At 40.9% G+C, this 19,232-nt stretch overlaps 2 protein-coding genes across 2 annotated transcripts in view; both read right to left on the reverse strand.

Moving 5' to 3' along the window:
- adam9a (ADAM metallopeptidase domain 9a) overlaps positions 1 to 7,643 on the reverse strand; it is a 33,064-nt gene extending 25,421 nt beyond the window's left edge. Inside the window, exons 1-2 of the mRNA XM_070903746.1 lie at positions 7,620 to 7,643; positions 6,952 to 7,060 (exon numbers count right to left, since the gene is read on the reverse strand). Of these exons, the coding sequence (XP_070759847.1) occupies positions 6,952 to 7,060; positions 7,620 to 7,643 (133 nt within the window). The remainder of the gene's footprint in view (positions 1 to 6,951; positions 7,061 to 7,619) is intronic.
- A 1,945-nt stretch (positions 7,644 to 9,588) lies between these two features.
- On the reverse strand, positions 9,589 to 13,381 carry ercc6l (excision repair cross-complementation group 6-like). Its single transcript, XM_070904946.1, has one exon. The coding sequence runs from the start codon at positions 13,364 to 13,366 to the stop codon at positions 9,917 to 9,919; it is 3,450 nt and encodes a 1,149-aa protein (XP_070761047.1). The 5' UTR covers positions 13,367 to 13,381; the 3' UTR covers positions 9,589 to 9,916.
- Positions 13,382 to 19,232: the final 5,851 nt, after the last annotated feature.

Here is a 19,232-nt window from a genome sequence, read left to right on the forward strand (position 1 = left end):
GTCACTCTGAGGATTCACACCACTGATCTCAAACCAGTAGCCAGACCTGCAGCCAGAGGACTGACAGACCCTGGACCAGGTGTCCAAACAAACGTCAAGTCTGTTTGTTTACTTGATATTAGACTTAATAGACTGTCTACGGGTCTACAGTGAGACGTTCCTGTATATTTGTTCTCACATTCATATCCACCATCAGATAATCAGACTAGTTGCATATCTTCACATCTGCATCAGAGTGTAAATACTACACACTTTGTTAGTTGTATGAACTTCTTTCTCTTCAGGACTCTGTTTGTCGTCCAGTCTTATCTTGATCCTGCTCTCTGCTAGTCTGACAACCCAGTTAACCCCTGCTGATCAGTGAGGATCTGTCTGATCTAATCTCATTTAGTCAAGCTTCATATGTTGACTTTCTCTTCTACCAACAAACCAGACAAACCTTGAAGACATGCTCAAGATCTCCTGAAGACAGTCTAGAGAAATCCTGAAAATATCTTCAAGATTTTCTTAAAGAGAAAAACCCCTTTAAGGAAACAAATCTTAAAGAATATCTTAAAAAATCATAAAAACAAAAGTAAGAGTAATCTAAAGAAAAAGAAATCTTTCAGAAGCCGATATGAAAATCCAGAGCAACGTAAAGTAAACCCCTAGAAACCAAAGGCAATGAGAGAAATATTTAGGGGAATCTGGAAATATCCTTAAGAAAGTTTACAGAAATCTTAAATAAAACCATGAGTATTTTATACATTTTGGAGAAATTTTAAAGAAAAAAAACAGAAAATCTTAAAGAAGATGAAATCTAAATGGAAATCTAGAGAAATCTTTGATGAAACTTGCAAAACTCCAAAAGAAAATCTCTAGAAAGAATTCTGGACAAATCTTTAAGAATAATTAGAGAAATATTGAAGCCAATCTAAAGGAATCTAAAATAAATGAGAAATCCTAAAGACAATCAACAGAAACTCTAAATTTACAGAAAAGTTTAAGAATCTTTGTTTTCTTTCCGTCCTGACAAAAAGCTCACGGTGAGTTTGGTGCCAACTCTGGATGTGGATCAGCCAAGTGGGTTAAGATGTTCTGAACCACAAAAACTTGACCTGACATTCACACGCACTGACTGAACCTGAGGCCTGACCTGACAACCAGCCAATCAGGGGACAACTGAAAACACACCTGACCTGATAATAAAAAAACTCTCTCTGCAGGTTGTAAAAACAGACTCTTCATCCAAACAACAACAACAGAGCCAGTGGAGACGCTTGTTAGCGCTACAGCTAACTCGGCTAACCCCGTCGGTCACATGATCCTGGTCTTTCTACAAACAAATATAAACTACACACTGTAGTTTATCTGGACTCAGTCCCACACACACCATCCTGCTGCCCCAAACACTCACTAGAGCTCCACGTGTGGATTCATCCGCACTGAAAATAGTCCCCAACAGATGCACTATTTCCTGCCGTTAGTTTGATAAAGAAACTACAGCAAGCAGCTGTTTGAGGGAATGGCTGAGCCTTTTAAACATGAAACTATATATTTGTGACATGTTTTTAAAGATTCACTTCTTCAGTGGGGGGGGGGGGGGGGGGGGGCATGTCTCCTTCTCATTTTTTAGGTTTCAGTTTGATTTGCTCACTGAAATGTCTCTAAGCAGCTGCCAAACTCCAGAGAAGAGAGATGTTGATATGTTCATCTTCAGCCTGAGAGGAAGACCTGCAGACACGACGGACGGATGTAAATCACTCACAACTTCTCTGCACGTTCTTCCGGTTAAAAAACAATTAAATATATTTACTGTCATTATTTTTAGTCAGTATTCGCCTATAAAAGATGCTACTGAGTGTCAGTCAAACATCAGACTGTTGGTTTAACTCTGCACATGAGATTAGTGAACAATAAGAAGAAAACAAGCGGATCGTTTCACGTTTCTGGATGTTTTCTGGCTGACTGTGCAGATTTAATGTCTCAGAGCAGAAGATTTGTTCATGTTCAGTTTGGAGAAAAAACACAGAGTGAGTCATCATTCAGGGAAACAGGGAGTGCTGCTCCAACACTGTGTGTGTGTGTGTGTGTGTGTGTGTGTGTAGCTGTACAGTCGAAGTAGCTGCTGCTTCCTGTAAATGTCATCACTTGGATTCATTCAGACTCTCTGGATGTTTTGAGTGTTTCTCTCAGCTCACTGCACACAGCCAACACACACACACACACACACACACACACACAGCAGACACATTTACAAATACACATCACACACACACACACTCGCTGTCAGAGTGTTAAACAGGGTTTTCTTCCTGTCAGCGTCGGAGCTGAAGGACTCGGCTGTGAGCCCGACGGCCGACGACGCTAAGCTGCTTAATGCTCAACCTGCCTGAATGAGACGCCAAAACACACACACAAGACCTGAAAACACACACACACACACACACACACACACATCAATATGATCTGAAAACACAAACACACACAGACCAAAGGTGAGCTGGTGGCTCAGCAGCCCCTGAAGACAAACCGATCAATACCTACCGACACGTTTAAGCTTTAAGTCGGTTTGAGTCTCTCTGAGTTTCACTTTTCCTAAAAAAGTGCAAACAAGATTATGAAGAGAAATGAATCTCAATACAAACAACAAATGCATGTTTCATCATCCACAAATAAAAACAAGATTTGTGAGTAATTTGTCCACAGACAACGACCAACTTCATGGAACGGTTTAAGTTTTTCACATGATGACCTCTGTTTTAATGACGTTCGATGACGATATTTTCAACACATTTTAACAGTTAAAACACACATGAAAGATTCGAGTCTCACTGTGGGTTGACAGTGAGACGTCACCACAGTTAGAGCTGTGTTACAAACTGGAAGTTTGGGGTCTGAAAGCAGGGAGGTTCTAATGAAAGACTATCCAGCTGCATTATGGGAAATGTAGGATCATGTAAGATGTTGATATTTGTTCACTCTGAATCACGGCAGGAAACTTTAGATCTACACGTGTTGCTCAACCCTGCAGCCAGCAGCACATGTTGTCTTGGTGTTAAGAGGTTTAACCTCCATCATGAATGAAAGTTTACAGAGACTTTCACTGAGGAAGGAAACTTTCTGGGTCAAGTTCCAACTGAAATCTTTCTGATCACAGATTTACAAATGTGAGTCATTTATGGAGTTAATGAATTTCTAGTCTGCAAACAAATACCAACCAATTTGAACAAATGTAAAACTATTAAGTCCAGCAGATCTTTACATATAAAAACAACATATGATCAGTTTACAGATTAAAGCGGTGGCTGTCTCAGCCTTTTCTCCTCTTGACTTTTCAGATGGTTTCATTTAAATAAAAGTTTTAATCCCAAAGAGATCAAATAGTCCAATATTTCACTAAAAAGATCAGAGAAAAGTTTGGAGGGGCCCAACCCCTAGGTTGGGAACCACTGGACTAAACTAGCTAATTGTATATAAAGTAGTTCAAACTGGCTAATTGTATATAAAGTAGTTAAACTAGCTAACTGTATATAAAGCAGTTAAACTAGCTAACTGTATATAAAGTAGTTAAACTAGCTAACTGTACATAAAGCAGTTAAACTAGCTAACTGTATATAAAGTAGTTCAAACTAGCTAACTGTATATAAAGCAGTTCAAACTAGCTAACTGTATATAAAGCAGTTAAACTAGCTAACTGTATATAAAGTAGTTAAACTAGCTAACTGTATATAAAGCAGTTCAAACTAGCTAATTGTATATAAAGTAGTTAAACTAGCTAACTGTATATAAAGTAGATCAAACTAGCTAACTGTATATAAAGTAGATCAAACTAGCTAACTGTATATAAAGTAGTTAAACTAGCTAACTGTATATAAAGTAGTTAAACTAGCTAACTGTATATAAAGTAGTTAAACTAGCTAACTGTATATAAAGCAGTTCAAACTAGCTAATTGTATATAAAGTAGTTAAACTAGCTAACTGTATATAAAGTAGATCAAACTAGCTAACTGTATATAAAGTAGTTAAACTAGCTAACTGTATATAAAGTAGTTAAACTAGCTAACTGTATATAAAGTAGTTAAACTAGCTAACTGTATATAAAGTAGTTAAACTAGCTAACTGTATATAAAGTAGTTCAAACTAGCTAACTGTATATAAAGTAGATCAAACTAGCTAACTATATAAAGTAGTTAAACTAGCTAACTGTATATAAAGTAGTTAAACTAGCTAACTGTATATAAAGTAGTTAAACTAGCTAACTGTATATAAAGTAGTTATAGTTTAAGACCTGCTATTAAAACACAAACACATCTGCAGACATTACCAGTGACAGAAAGTAACCACGTACATTTGTACTGCACTTAAGTACAATGTTGATGTACTTGCTACTTTCTACTTCTACTCCACCACATCTCAGAGGGAAATATTGTACTTTTTACAGCACTACATTTATCTGACAGCTGCAGTTACTTCTCAGATTATTAAGAGTTAAACTACCAAACAGTAACGTATATAAGGTCTGGTGGTTATAATGAGCTCCACCTCGACCGGCTACAACATTCATGTAATAATATAGTAGTAATAATCAGATAATATAGTATATGATACGATAGAATTATGATCTGCTGCCTAATGAGTACTTTTACCAAATTGTTATATTTTCTTCCTTTTTGAACATTTTTGTATCCATTTATTCTTTTTGTTAAAACTCCAATAAAACTGGGTTGTACTTTGTACACTCTGACCAAAGTCCTGTGTTGCTCCTCTCTGAGATCATCTAGGTAGCCCCCCCTCAGGTAAGAAGACTCCTCTCCTTGAGATATGCTGACAGTAGATAATAATTTGGCTTTGATTGATGAATTCTAAGAAAGCTGCTAAAGATGAGGTCGTAGGACAGCCGTCACTCAATGTGATATCCGCGTTGGGTGGGGGTATCGGTTGTAACACCTAAGAACCTCTTCACAATACTTGTACCAGAGTATTTTCACAGTATGATGTTGCTACTCTTACTTCAGTAAAAGGTCTCAATACTTTTTTCACAGTCTAGAAACCTGATGGATGATATGTGTATATGTACTGCATGTTCTACTTCAGTGTGGCATTCTACAATTTAGAAAAGTTAAAGATACTGTTGTTGCAGTATAGCAAATATTTACTCATCTTTAGTTAGTATAATACAAATTATACAGCAACAGAACTGCAGCATGTGGTGTAGTATAAAATATAGTATAGTGCTGTATTATTCGGTAGGGTCTAATGAATTCTAGTGCAGTACAGTGTGGTACAGTGTAGAAAAAATAAATATAGTGTAGTAGTACCACTACATTGTACTATACACTACAGCACAATGTGTAGAGTACAGAGTACTGTACTGTACAGTGTAGAAGACATTGTAGTGCAGTACAGTATATAGTACAATACATTATGTAGTGTTGTACAGTATTGTACATTAAAAAGTAGTACAGAGTAGTAGTGTACTGTACAGTGTAGAGTAGTACAGTGTAGTATAATGCAGTTACTACTGTACAGCACATTACAAAGTAGTACAAGGTAGAACATTACATTGGAGTACAGCACATTATGCAGTGTTGTACACAGCAGTACACTACCGTGTAGTACAGTGCAGTGTACACATGTAAACAGTGCAGTATGTGGACAGTACAGTGTAGTACATAAAAAAGTAGTATAGAGTACAGTACAGTACTGTATAGAGTAGGTCAGTGTAGTGCAGTGTAACGCAGTATGTAATAACGTACAGTAAAGAGTAGTTAACTGTAGTTACAGTGTAGTACAGTACATTATGTAGTATTGTACACTACATTGTATTGCAGTGCAGCAGAGTACGTAGTAATATACAGTGCAGTAACTTGTAATACAGTGGAGTACAGTGGAGTATGAAGTACTGTGCAGAGCAAACTAAATGAAGATGAGTGACAGCTGAGACACACACACACACAGCTGTGCCCTGTCCATCATCCTCACCCTCAGTGTACTCCTCCTCCTCACCCTCCTCACCCTCAGTGTACTCCTCCTCCTCACCCTCCTCACCCTCAGTGTACTCCTCCTCCTCACCCTCAGTGTACTCCTCCTCACCCTCAGTGTACTCCTCCTCCTCACCCTACTCACCCTCAGTGTACTCCTCCTCCTCCTCACCCTCAGTGTACTCCTCCTCACCCTCCTCACCCTCAGTGTACTCCTCCTCCTCCTCACCCTCAGTGTACTCCTCCTCCTCACCCTCACCCTCAGTGTACTCCTCCTCCTCACCCTCCTCACCCTCAGTGTACTCCTCCTCACCCTCACCCTCCTCACCCTCAGTGTACTCCTCCTCACCCTCCTCACCCTCAGTGTACTCCTCCTCACCCTCAGTGTACTCCTCCTCCTCCTCCTCACCCTCCTCACCCTCAGTGTACTCCTCCTCACCCTCACCCTCCTCACCCTCAGTGTACTCCTCCTCCTCCTCACCCTCAGTGTACTCCTCCTCACCCTCACCCTCCTCACCCTCAGTGTACTCCTCACCCTCAGTGTACTCCTCACCCTCCTCACCCTCAGTGTACTCCTCACCCTCAGTGTACTCCTCCTCCTCCTCACCCTCAGTGTACTCCTCCTCACCCTCACCCTCCTCACCCTCAGTGTACTCCTCCTCACCCTCCTCACCCTCAGTGTACTCCTCCTCACCCTCAGTGTACTCCTCACCCTCAGTGTACTCCTCCTCACCCTCCTCACCCTCAGTGTACTCCTCCTCACCCTCCTCACCCTCAGTGTACTCCTCCTCCTCCTCACCCTCAGTGTACTCCTCCTCACCCTCAGTGTACTCCTCACCCTCAGTGTACTCCTCCTCCTCCTCCTCACCCTCAGTGTACTCCTCACCCTCAGTGTACTCCTCCTCCTCCTCCTCACCCTCAGTGTACTCCTCACCCTCAGTGTACTCCTCCTCACCCTCCTCACCCTCAGTGTACTCCTCCTCCTCACCTCTGCAGTGTGAGTTTCCGCTCAGCAGCAGCAGCAGGCAGCAGATCTCCAGCAGCTCCACTCTCCCTCCCATCTTCTTCTTCTTCTGCTTCTTCTTCCTCTTCTTCTGCTGGAGAAAATAAATGTCACCGGGCAGCACTCACACAGACTGTTCTCCTCCTCGGTTTCTTCTTCTTCTTGTTATTATTGTAGTCTTTATTGTTGTCTTCCAGCCGTTTCCCCCCGCAGAGCCTCATGCTAAACACCCCGGAGTGGTTTTCTTCCTCGGCCGAGCCATTCCTGTCCCGTCTGATGATCCACAGTGGCGGCTGGATTTTGGCTGTTAGCTAACAGTCGATTCCAAAATGTCTCCCGCTGATGTTTTAGTTGTTAAATCCGATAACTGAAACACAAACTGTGAGTGTGGCCGCTTCCTCTGTTGAACCCTGTTTCAGTAAAGTCTGTCTCACCGTGTGGAGCAGATATTTCTCTCCTAATAAATCACAACCAGTGAATTTATCGGAAATACTCACAGCTTCCTGTGACGCACTTCAAAATAAGAGTAACTCTCGGGGAAAATAAACTAAAATAAAAAACAAAAAACGCTGTAACCCAGAAAAGGTCTGATTTACAAAACACCGCCAACTATGATTCCTTGCAGGAATATTGCAGTAACGAATACAACTGACTTTGGTTTTGAGGTACTTGTTCATGGGTATTTCCATTTCATGCCACTTTATACGTCTACTCCACCACATCGCAGAAGGAAATATTGTACTTTTTACTCCACTATATTCATCTGACAGCTTTAGTTACTAGTTACTTTACCGATTCATATTTTACATGAAAAACATGATACTATCATAAAATATAAAGGTGATACCAGTAGTGGTTCTTTATATTAAAATGCAGGACAAGTACTTTTATATTGATATTGTTGCTTTTAAATCTGAAAACCTTTTCCAACACTGTTGTATAAGATTGTAGGAAACCATCAAAGACAGCCTGAGACAGCTTCTCTACTCTTAAAGCAGCTTTACTGTGACTGTATCTGAATGAAATGTTATTGTAGTCTCAGTATGCGATGCAGTGGTAATATGAAGGGAAAATAAAAAAACAAACATTTATTGTATTGGATTTGGTTGGCAGATACTCAATATTAAAGGACATTCCTACTTTTGACTGAGCTCTGTGACTCTCAGTCCCTTGGTACCCATTCAATAATCCATCCATGATATGCATTATATATGTATTATTATACTGTGTATATACTATAAGTATATTGGATGTATATCATATTTAATACTGTTGTATGTAAATGTTTTTTAGCTGTATACTGTATTCTATTATCACACAATATTACTATTATGCATAATACAGTACATAAACCAGTACAAATATTTGTTCACTTGATGTATATTGTACTGTATACAGCTTTGGAACCTCATGTCTTATTTAATTCAAAGCTAACTTAATTAATTTCATTTTTAAATTTCATTCACTGGAGCTGCTGTATCATTTATTTTCCTATAAGCCATTAGCCTCTAATATTGTGTATATGGTGATTAAAGAATATATTTACTCTTTTTTACACAAAAACGTTGTTTACTTCAAGGCTCTAATCTTCATATTATTACTATTAACAACACGTTCATGACATATTATTAATGTGTAACATGAGGTTGGCCGTTTCTTCTTACTGTACAGAGCTACACGGACTTTTATTTTGAAGTCAAACGGGGTAAAGCAGAAGCCATTGGCTGCTCATTTCTGTCACGTCACAAAACTAATCTCCAGCTGGGAAGAAAAGCTTCAACTGCGCGTGCGCTTCAAATCAGGCTGTACTGTAAAGCAAACCGAGCGCCCCCTTGTTCGCATCATAACTATTATAATTTGATCAGAAGTTCGACCTTCACCGGAACACCAGCGGGAGGTCCGGACACTTTAATCAAACGCACCTTTAAAGCGTTGAGCCCCCAGCCAATGACAGAGAAGAGTTTGTAACAGTGATTGCTGATTGGCTGAAATGTAATCCCAATAAAGATGCGTTCAAGTGTCTCTGGTAAACTTTAAAGGTGAGTTTTTGGAGTTTTCCAATTTAATAGATTCAAACTAAATGTTATTTCCATTTATAATTTACACTGACAAATCACATTACTTGATTGGTTATTGACAGAAATATTAGCAGCACAGTGGCTCTTTTTAGTCCTTGAAAATGACTGATCTCTGCTGTGAAATGATGGGTTACAATTTACACACGCAATTCAAACACATAAAACAAGCAGCTGTTTTTAAAAAATGACTGTTTTCACTCTGCTTAGGACTGCAACTAATGATCGCTATTGATGTTTATGAGAAAAATATCCATCACAACTTCTCAGAACTGAAGGTGACGTCTTCAAATGTCTGTTTCAGTGCTGCAAGTCTGACAAGACATTTGAAGACGTCACCTTGGTGAGAAAATGGAAACTATTGTTAGTTGCAGGGAAAATAAATATATCAATTCAGAACTCTTCTGCATACTGAGCCCAACCCCACAGAAACTCTGGAAATGCAGATAAAAACTACTCTTTTTACTAAGAAAATTTAATTTGAACTTCAGTAAGATTCAATATATACAAGTACAGGTTAGAAACATCTTTTTAAAATCAACGGATGAGCAGGAATAAAGCCTGTTATTGTATTATGATAATGGATGAATGAAAACGTACCAACTTCTTTCCCCAGAAATGAAGTAAACATGAAACCAGCTGTTCAATAAACAGGTGTTTTTACAGTTCTGTAAATACACATGCCACAAATATGAGACAGGCTTGTAACAGCAGCAAAACACCTTAGAGATGTGTCCATTAATCAGCTGCTGACCTCCTGTTTGTTCTATCTCAACATTCATTGGATGGATTGCCATGAAATTTCATTTTCAAAGATTTATGCAGGACACATTTGTTGGTTTTGGTGCTAATGTTCAGGTTGTTTTCCTCAGTTCTTAACTTCTCTGACTCAGCCGTCGGTACAGTTGGATGGTCGTGAGCTGAATTTCAGAATCTCCGGGTTTGATGTCGATAGCTCTCAGGAAGTAGCCCAGAGCGTCGTCCAGCTTCCCTTTGCTGTAGTACTCCCTCCCTCTGCTCACCAGGGAGTCGTAGCTCTCGACAAGGTTGTTCATCCCATTCGTCTTGACTCCTGCATCAGCGGTGCACTGATCCATTCTCTCCGAGGAGGCTAACTCAGGCTCGCTGGTTGACTCCTCCAGGTTACTGCTCATTTCCTCTCCCGACTCATCGATGATATCTGTTGACTCAGAGTAATCATCATCATCCTCCTCCTCCTCCTCCTCCAATGTCTCTCCAATGGTCTCCTCCAGCTGAAGCTCATCGTGAGTGGAACCAATGATGTCCTCCTCTTCGGCCTCATCAGAATGCTTCTCTGAAATGTCATAATCATCATTGCCTTCATCATCATCATCGTCGTCTTGGTTGTGGTTCTCCAAGTCTTCAATGATGGATTGTAGGAGGGACCGGCGTGAGGCCACAGAGGTGTTTCCTCCAACGCTCTTTCTTGACTGGAGAGGGGTGGAGCCAGAGGGTGCTGATTTGGGTGTGGAGGCTCCAAGAACCTGGAAGGAGTTGTCAAGTGGCCTCCTCCTGAACTCCTGCCTATCATCATCATCATCATCATCGTCATCGTCTTCTTCACTATCATAGATCACTGCAGCTCTTTTCTTCTTGGTAGCTATAATGGAATCATTCCTTGACTCGTTGTTGAGACTTTGATCAAGTGCTTCTCTATGTTGTCTCTCAGAAAGGGATTTATTTACGTCAAAACTCCCCTCCATCTGCAGCTGTGACAGCAGCTTACTCTCCTCTGCTTCAGTCTCCTGATGATCCAGGACCTCGTGGTCTGAAAACATGTCACTGTCCTCAAGCTGTAAATTGAAGTTGCCCTCAAAGGATTCCAGCCCAGTGCTGACTCTGGATGATGCGTCTGCTTTGAAGCTTGAGTTGGATGCTTGCAAAACAGAAAGTCTTTTGCTCTGCAGGGGGGTGACATATGGATACTCTAAGTCCATCTTAGAGTCATATCTTGAGTGTGATGTTCCGTTTAGCTGTTGTTCTTCATCAACTGCTGTAATGTACACCAGGCTGTCGTCACCCACTGAAGCAACTGCAGCCTCAGACATTACAGACTCGTCCATTAGTTCTTGAACGGAGGCATCTGCTATTTCACCTGCTGCAGCGTCAGTGTCCTCTGACATCACCAAAGACTCCTCAAACACCTCCTGAGGACGGTTGTCTGCTATTTCCAAGTAACTCCTCTCCTGCTTGACAGACTGGTGTTTTGGGGAATCCAGGTTCTGCTCGGCAAGCTCATCTTGGCTTACTTCTTCTGTCATACTGTCATTTGCAGTTAGATCAATAACTCGGTCCCTCCGATTCTGTTGGCCGTCCTCCTTGCCAGAACTAGACTCGTCCAACTCCACCACAACCGGTGGCATGTTAAAGTTGCTGTCATGTTGTGGATAGGAAGGACTTGGTATTGGATTTCTTGGTTTTTTCTCATGAGACCGCTCTCTGTTGTTGTCGTCCACTGGTTGTCTGAGCCAGGCTGGCTCTGTGCTTGATGCCATGCTCTCTGTCAGCTGCATCTGTAACTCTGACTCAGCCTTCATCAGCTCCTGGGCCTTCTGGACCCTCCCTTCGATGTAGTTGTGCGCCTCTTGGTCCTCCGGGGCCTCGTCATGGTTGACATCCAGGGAAAACATGAGGTCGTGGTCAGAGATCCCAAACATCTCCATGGCGTGGAGGTGGGCAATGTGTTCGTCTAGTTCAGGGTCTGTCCGCCTGTGTCTGGAGTGTAGGTCCTGAAGCTGGAGCTGCGTTGACGAGGACTGTGTGTCCTCCAGAGTGAAGAGCTCCTTCAGCTCCTGCTTGCTGAAGTACCGAAAAGGATTCTTTTTATCTCCGGTATTCTGTCTGATGAGGGAGTCTTTGAAAACTTGCCGTCTGTAGATCTTCTCCTCCACCGTGCCGCAGGTGATCAGCCTGTAGATGACCACGTTTTCAGTCTGGCCGATGCGGTATGCTCTGTCAACAGCCTGGGCATCTGTTGCCGGGTTCCAACTGGGATCGTAGATCACGACTCTGTTTGCTGCCGTCAAAGTGATGCCAACTCCTCCAACCTGGGTGGTCAGGAGGAAGACGGAGTACTGCTTGTCTGTCTGGAACTGAGTGATGCGCCTCTCTCTCTCTGCAATCTGTGTTATTGTGCCATCCAGTCTCATTACCTTGAAGCCTCTGTTGCCCAGGATGCGTTCGATGATGTCAAGCACTTTCCTGTAATGAGCAAAGACGAGTGTGCGGTGGCCTTCCTGTCTGAGCCTTTCAAGAAGTGCAAACAGAAAGACAAGTTTCCCAGATTCAGATACTAAGGTGTCATCAGCAATGTTAGCGATGCTGTTAGTGTCTGTCTCCATGTCGTCATTCTGCTGACTTTCAGCTGTACTTTCCTCCAAGCCTATCTTGGCTATGGCTGCAGCAGAGAGCAGTCTTGGGTGGTCGCACAGCTTTTTCAGAATGGTTAATTCAGCTAGAGGTGATCTAGTTGTCATGAGCAGCTCCTTGATGTGGTCCAGTGAAATGAACTGCCTGTATATGTCTTCCTGAACAGAGCTCAGGTAAGTCCAGACAATCAGATCGTTCTTTCTCGTCAGTGTGGGCATGACTGCTCCAGAGTCTTTTTGAGGGGTTTGGACTTGGGCTTCCTTGTTGTCTTTGCACGGATGTGTGCCTTTCATTTTGTTTTTCTGTACTTCTGATTTTGTCCTGCGGAGGAAGTAGGGTTTTATTATGGCCATGAGGTTCTCAGACATCCGGGACCCAAGAACCTTTTCCCCTGGAGTGGCATCCTTCTCTCTGGCGCGGGTGATGGGGTTCTCATACTCTGTTTTGAATGTTTTAGCTGTGCCGAGGAGAGTGCCTTGGCAAGCAAAGTCAAAGAGAGCCCACATTTCTCTCAGGTTATTCTGGACTGGAGTGCCAGTGAGAAGAACTCGTTTTTTTGAAGGTATAGCATAGGCACTTTTGGCTGTTTTGGTAGTTGAGGTTTTTATCTTATGTGCCTCATCCAGGATCATGTAGTCCCATGTGAACTCTCTGCCATGGTATGATGACAATTGCTGCCAGTTGTTCATAAGCATAGTGTAAGTGGTGATGATGACGCCACCTCTCCTTTGAACTTTCTCCAAATTCCTGGTCCTCTCTCCTTTGCTGGCACCATGAAACTCCTTCACCCTCATGCCGGGAGTCCATTTGGCAAACTCCTTGGTCCAGTTTGTGATGAGTGAAGTTGGCATGACCAGCAGTGTGTGTTTAACCAGCTCGTTGTCGTACATACCAGAGAGGAATGATATCACCTGGATGGTTTTACCAAGGCCCATGTCATCTGCCAAGATGCCACCTTTATGACCATCTCTGTAGAGACTGTATAAGAAGGCCACTCCGTCTCTCTGGTAGTCATAAAGCTTGTCATGTAAATCTTTGAAAAGCATTAAACCGCTGTTGTTTACATTGACAAACTCTTCATCGTCATCCTCTGAGTCATTCTGAGCAATAAGTTCTTCAATTTTCTTTATCCTGCTTTCAAGTTTTTGACTCTGGTGAATGTCGTACGCCAGTTTGAAGAACTCCAGCGCTTTGCACATGTCCCCTTGTCTGGCAACATCTTTACCATCTTGAATGAATCTGTAAGAAAAGAAAAACAAGAACATATCAGAGGGTTATTAATAAGACAATGTTGATAGCTAATGTTCTGAAACTTGATAGATACTTGATCATATATTTTTCATCACAGCAGCAAATGTTTCGTAGCCCAGCATTGGTTGGCTGAAAACTTCAAACTTCACGATTCAGCATGTACCTTGGTTTTGGGGTCAGAGTTCGGTACAGCAGGGAAAACAATAAAATGCACAAATTACTATTTTTGTCATTTATTTTGAAAAATGTAAATATTCAACAGTGGCTCATTGGCCATAAATCTTACTTTAACAGTTAAAGCATTCAAATCCTGGCATATTGTCAATAAGACAAAATGAATAGCACAAATGTCAATAATACTCCGTCGCAGCTGGTTTATGCAGAACAGGAACAAAGGACTGACTAACATGCACACATGAAGGCTCATTGGAGCTCAAACACTTTGACCAGATGCTTCTATTGAATTAAATCTTTATTTACAGTGCGCCCAATCACAACAAAAGTCATCTCATGACACTTTACACATAAGGCAGGTCTAGACGGTACTCTTCATCAGCTATTACTTTGACACGGTCTGAATCTGCAGTGAGCGGCTGCCTGAACGCTGTGGGGAGGAGGACCCACCTTCCAGTCTGGTTTTGTCTAGTTCAGATCCATTACAAGCTAACGTTATGGTAACTTTAGCATTTAATGTAAATCATTATGATGCTAGTTGAGATGAAGGCTAGTAAAGAATTTATGTTAATTATGGCTATATGTAATGGCTTTTTAAGAACATGAATCAATATGGTGGCTAGTTAAGCGATCCACTGAAAATACTCATACAGTATGTTTGGAAGGGGCCTTAATTATTAGTGTAGCAACAAACTTTTGGGTCTGTAATTATCCTCGGACACGGTGATGTTTATTTCAGAGAATTACCTGTGGTATGCTTCCATCTTGTCATCTGTATCCACTGACAAAGACCTGTCAAGACAAGGTCAGGGTTAGAGACGTCAACACTTTCACAGTCATCCAACACACAAGATGCAAGATGCAACACTTTTAATGCAAATACGCTCAAACATCCCCAAAACAATACTCCAACACTGAGGCACTAAAAGTCGACCCATTAAAAGTTACATATCTCTGCAGAAGAGTGACACCATCAAAAATCCACAGAGCTCTCAAACTCAAGACATAAAAAGACTAAGTTTAAAATAATTTCGTCCTGATCTCTGTCCTTCTTCTGTTGGTCTCTGTCTCTTCTTCTCTGATGGATTTCAGGGGACAGACATGTCGCCCACATTTGTCCAGTTATTGACATGAAGAAGACACAAACTACAACACTGACTCATAAAGTGTGTTAACGGACGCTCTTCTGGTTTTACAAACATGCTGAGCTCTATGACTCAGATTGAATCAAATACATGAGGGGCACAGACTGTATACAGGACATAAACAGTTCTTTCCCTTATAGATTTAACTTCAGTGGGATACTGTGACCAAAGCACAACCCAATTTCCCATAAAGTCAGCACATAACATAACAATAATACCAGAGGGGAGAAAAAGAAAATCTAATCATCCAATAGAAAAATTGCCTTTTTGTCGAAGGAACCAGGGCGATGTTTACTTCCAGGTTGGCCTAAAAAACGTCTTCTCTAAATGCTGTTCGTGCTGTCAAGTGGAAGTGCGTTGAGCCCTCAGAGCCACCAATGTAGCATAAAATGGAAATACTCAAGTTAAGTACAAGTACCTACAACAGTAACGTAAGTTGAGTAAAGGTACTAAAATACAAAGAGTCAACGTTACCTTAACGTACACTAACGTTACAGTCAGCAGTTAAAAAACAGCGATGTTATATATGTTCAGTATTGTTAACCGGTGGGGCGTTAGCACTGAAGCTAATAGCCATTCGTGACATTAACGTTAGCTTTACTTACTTTTCCAGTTTCTCGGAAATCTCCGCAACTCCGCCGTTATGGTGAGAAACATCCATCCTGACACTGTTAGCGTTTCACCGGCACGACAAAAAACTAAACCCGGTGTATTAACGTGTTTCTAAAGGTTAACCGCAGACACACACCGGCAGCTGCTGCGGGATTTTCACTGACTGGTGAGTTTGTGCTGTTGTGTTTGAACCCGCAGCTTTCCCCCCGCCATTTTTTCCAGCGAATCAGAAAGGACGCTGGAGTGACGCAGCCACAACGTTGTCCAATCGGAAAAACAGACAAATACAGTGGGCGGGACCAACAGCAAAACACAGCCAATGAGCAGCGTTGAGTCAGGAAGTCCTGCGATTAAAACGGTTGACTTTTATTACTCAAGAGTTTCTTTGATGTTTTCCAGGAAATGTCTCTAAATGTCAGCTTTAGCTTCGGAAAGTTCTGTAATTTCCAGAATCCGAGAGAGTTACTGGAAAAAAACTCAACTCATACAAAAGTAGGGGTAAAAGAAAAACTTGTCCATCCAAATGTAAATGTTGAATGAATTAAATATAAACTCTATCAATCCGTCCCCTTGAACTAAATTGTGGACATGATCTACATGAAGAGGGTTTTAAAAAATACTGAGGTCATGAGTCCAAGTGTTCCCCTTGGATCTGTGTACCCTGATCTGTAAAAAAATCTAGTTCTGGAAACATAAAATACCTAACGTGTATGTTTTCAAGGGTAGAGCAGCACAGAACATCCACATTTCATTGGGACACGTCTTGACAAGTCTCATCTGCAGGCTTCTACTATAATATATAGTTCACCTTCATGAGCCAACACTGAAACAGGAAGCAGCTTTGTCTCCAACCTGATCATAATAATGATTATGTAATAATCATGTTATTAAACCTGGTCACTGAGGTTCAGATCAACACAGAAAACAGCAAATTCAAGCACTCCCCAAAGACTTTCAAGGTCTTAATTCAGTGGAATTTATTTTCCAAATGAAATCCACATTAAACCTGCAGAGCTCCGTCTCAGGGCTTCTCTTCTTCTCGGGATGGAAAGTGTTGATCCAAACATCTGATACAATTAGATGATTAATTAATCAATTAATTAATTAATTGATGAATCGGTTAAGAACATAAACTAAATCATTACACAAATATACTGTTTAATATAAAGGAAAGTGTTTTAAAACATAGAATGAGCACACAGTTTCAGCTGTGAAGATATAAAATGTTGAGGTTTTCTTTGATAAATATTAAAACAGGTTCATTCAGAGTATCGGAGTCGCTTCCAGAACTTTGACTCGAGCAGCGAAAACCAGAACTCTTTTCTCCACTTCAGCGTTGATCACGGCCTGCGAGGCTCGCGGGTTCTCACGGACGAACTCTGAGATACTCAGGATACACTCTCTCTGAGGACACACACACACACACACACAAAGATTCAGATTCTTATTCTTTATTTCTCCTTTATGCTCAGTTTGTAAATCTGGAGTACATTCAGTATTACACCTGCTTGTAAACCTGCTGCTGGTCAGATGTGTCTTAAAAAAATTCAGTAAATGAATTCATTTCTTCTGAATATATGGTTTTAGTTTTATTTGTTCATACTGATAACAGAAGGGTTAATGACTGTATAAAACGAGGGAAACATCACTTTATTCAAGAACAACCAACAATGTTCCCAATTTCATACTTTTCTCAAATAATAAGAAACAATTTGATGCCTCTCAACAATCTCTGTAATCAACGAGCACAAAAACAACTTCTACACTCCTGGAAGATTATTTTGTTATTGTTGTGTTTGTAGTTCATTTAATCTTTTATAATGTCCCTGACTTACTGCTCATGTTGTGAAGAAATGTGTCGTTCTCGTGTTCTGCTTATTTCAATAAAGTTGTTTAAAGACAGAGAGAGAGAAAATGACACTTCAGGGCTCCCGTACATCAACCTGAATCGAACACTGATCCAGGATCCTTTCAGATCCACACACTGCAGTACGGCTGTTGTAAATCTGTGCATTTGATACAGAGACAGCGCCCCCTGCAGGCAGCAGGCAGGTACCTTGTAATCGTCCACTTTGTCCTGGCTGGTGATCCGGTTCAGCAGCTCTCTGCCGACCTGGAAGCCCGTCACTGCTGTCAAAATCCCGCGGTCCTCCTCAGTCTGAGAGGTCAGCCAGCGCAGCAGCGCCATCTGCAGGAGGGAGGAAGACACTTTAAAAAGGATCATTATGGTGGTTTTATATGTTGAAGCTGTTTCACAACAAGTCATCAATTCCTCCCCGATGATGAACATCGTCCATATTACACTGTTAGGAGTCATGCTTTAGTCTCTTTAGTTCCCTTTCCTGACTGGTCCGGGCATCACATCCACCCTCAGCTTCTACGACACCTCCAACTGGTCCATGGATTCAGCATCCAGCTCACACTTCCACCCACAGCGTGATTGGCCTGTTTCTTCATGTTCAGTTGCCCAATCCCTGCCAGCCAAATGTTTTTAAAAGCCAACTGTGTTTGCTGTTTCTCTCTCCGCCCTCTTTGTCTCGAGAGTCAGAATACTTCCTTTAGTGAGTTAACGCTAGAAAACTGTCCTTTACTTTGCTTATTAGGAGAGGGATCAGGTAATGTATATCTTTACATTTAATGTAGATTCTATCAGTGGTGGAGGAAGTATTCTCATCCTTTACTACAGTAAAAGTACTAATACCACACTGTAAAAATACTCTGTTACAGTAAAAGTCCTGAATTGAAAATGTTCCTTCAGTAAAAGTATGCATGCTTGTTATGTCCGACCGACAGCAGTCAGGTTTTCTTTTCTCAGAGTAGATTTGAGCTGTTTAGTTAGTTGAGTTTTGTTTTATTAAGTTTGATTCGACTCCACCTGTGGCTCATTTTCCTGTCTACTTGCTATTTATAACACTAATTCACTACTGTAAATATTGTAAATACACTTATAACCAGTGTAAAGAAGCCTAAGAGAGACAGTTTGTTTGTAACTTAATAATATATATAATATAAAATATGTAATTATTAAATAAATAAAAAGATGCTGGCTCATACTCATCAACTACTTCATTGTAGCTTGTAGATTGTTTTTAAGTTCAAGTCAGTTTTATTTATTTATCACAAATCACAATTTGCCTCAAGGGGCTTAACAAAGTTTAACAAACGTTATTATTTGATTGTGCTGTTGTTCTAATCCTATAATATCTTTTTTTCAGCGTCATCAAAACAAGACAACTCAACTAATAATGATTTATTTATTATTTATTTATTTATTGCCAAGTAACATTACAAGGACTTTGTCGTGGTCTGATGGTGCTACATTGTTTTTAACATATAACATATATCTCTCCTCTAAAACTGCAAATTACAACAAACACACCGAAATTCAGACAGATTTGATTCCCATTTAACATGAAGTTGAATGTATTCTTAATGATCCTCATTCATGAAAAATGTTCATTTTAAAAATCGATTTGGACTGATATTGGTACAATTCCTCCCGGGGATCAATAAAGTATTTGATTCTGATTCTGATATTCACCACTGTCATTTAATATCTGGAGAAAATTAAAGGCCTCCATCTTTTATATATCCCATACATATTTGTTCATTTTTATGT

This window comes from Enoplosus armatus, chromosome 4, assembly GCF_043641665.1.
Source record: "Enoplosus armatus isolate fEnoArm2 chromosome 4, fEnoArm2.hap1, whole genome shotgun sequence".
In the NCBI taxonomy this organism is placed as follows: domain Eukaryota; kingdom Metazoa; phylum Chordata; class Actinopteri; order Centrarchiformes; family Enoplosidae; genus Enoplosus; species Enoplosus armatus.

Bases quoted from the DNA above. Each gene is read 5' to 3' on its own strand.
- ercc6l (XM_070904946.1), bottom strand. From the start codon at position 13,366: ATGGGCCTTGGTAAAACCATCCAGGTGATATCATTCCTCTCTGGTATG.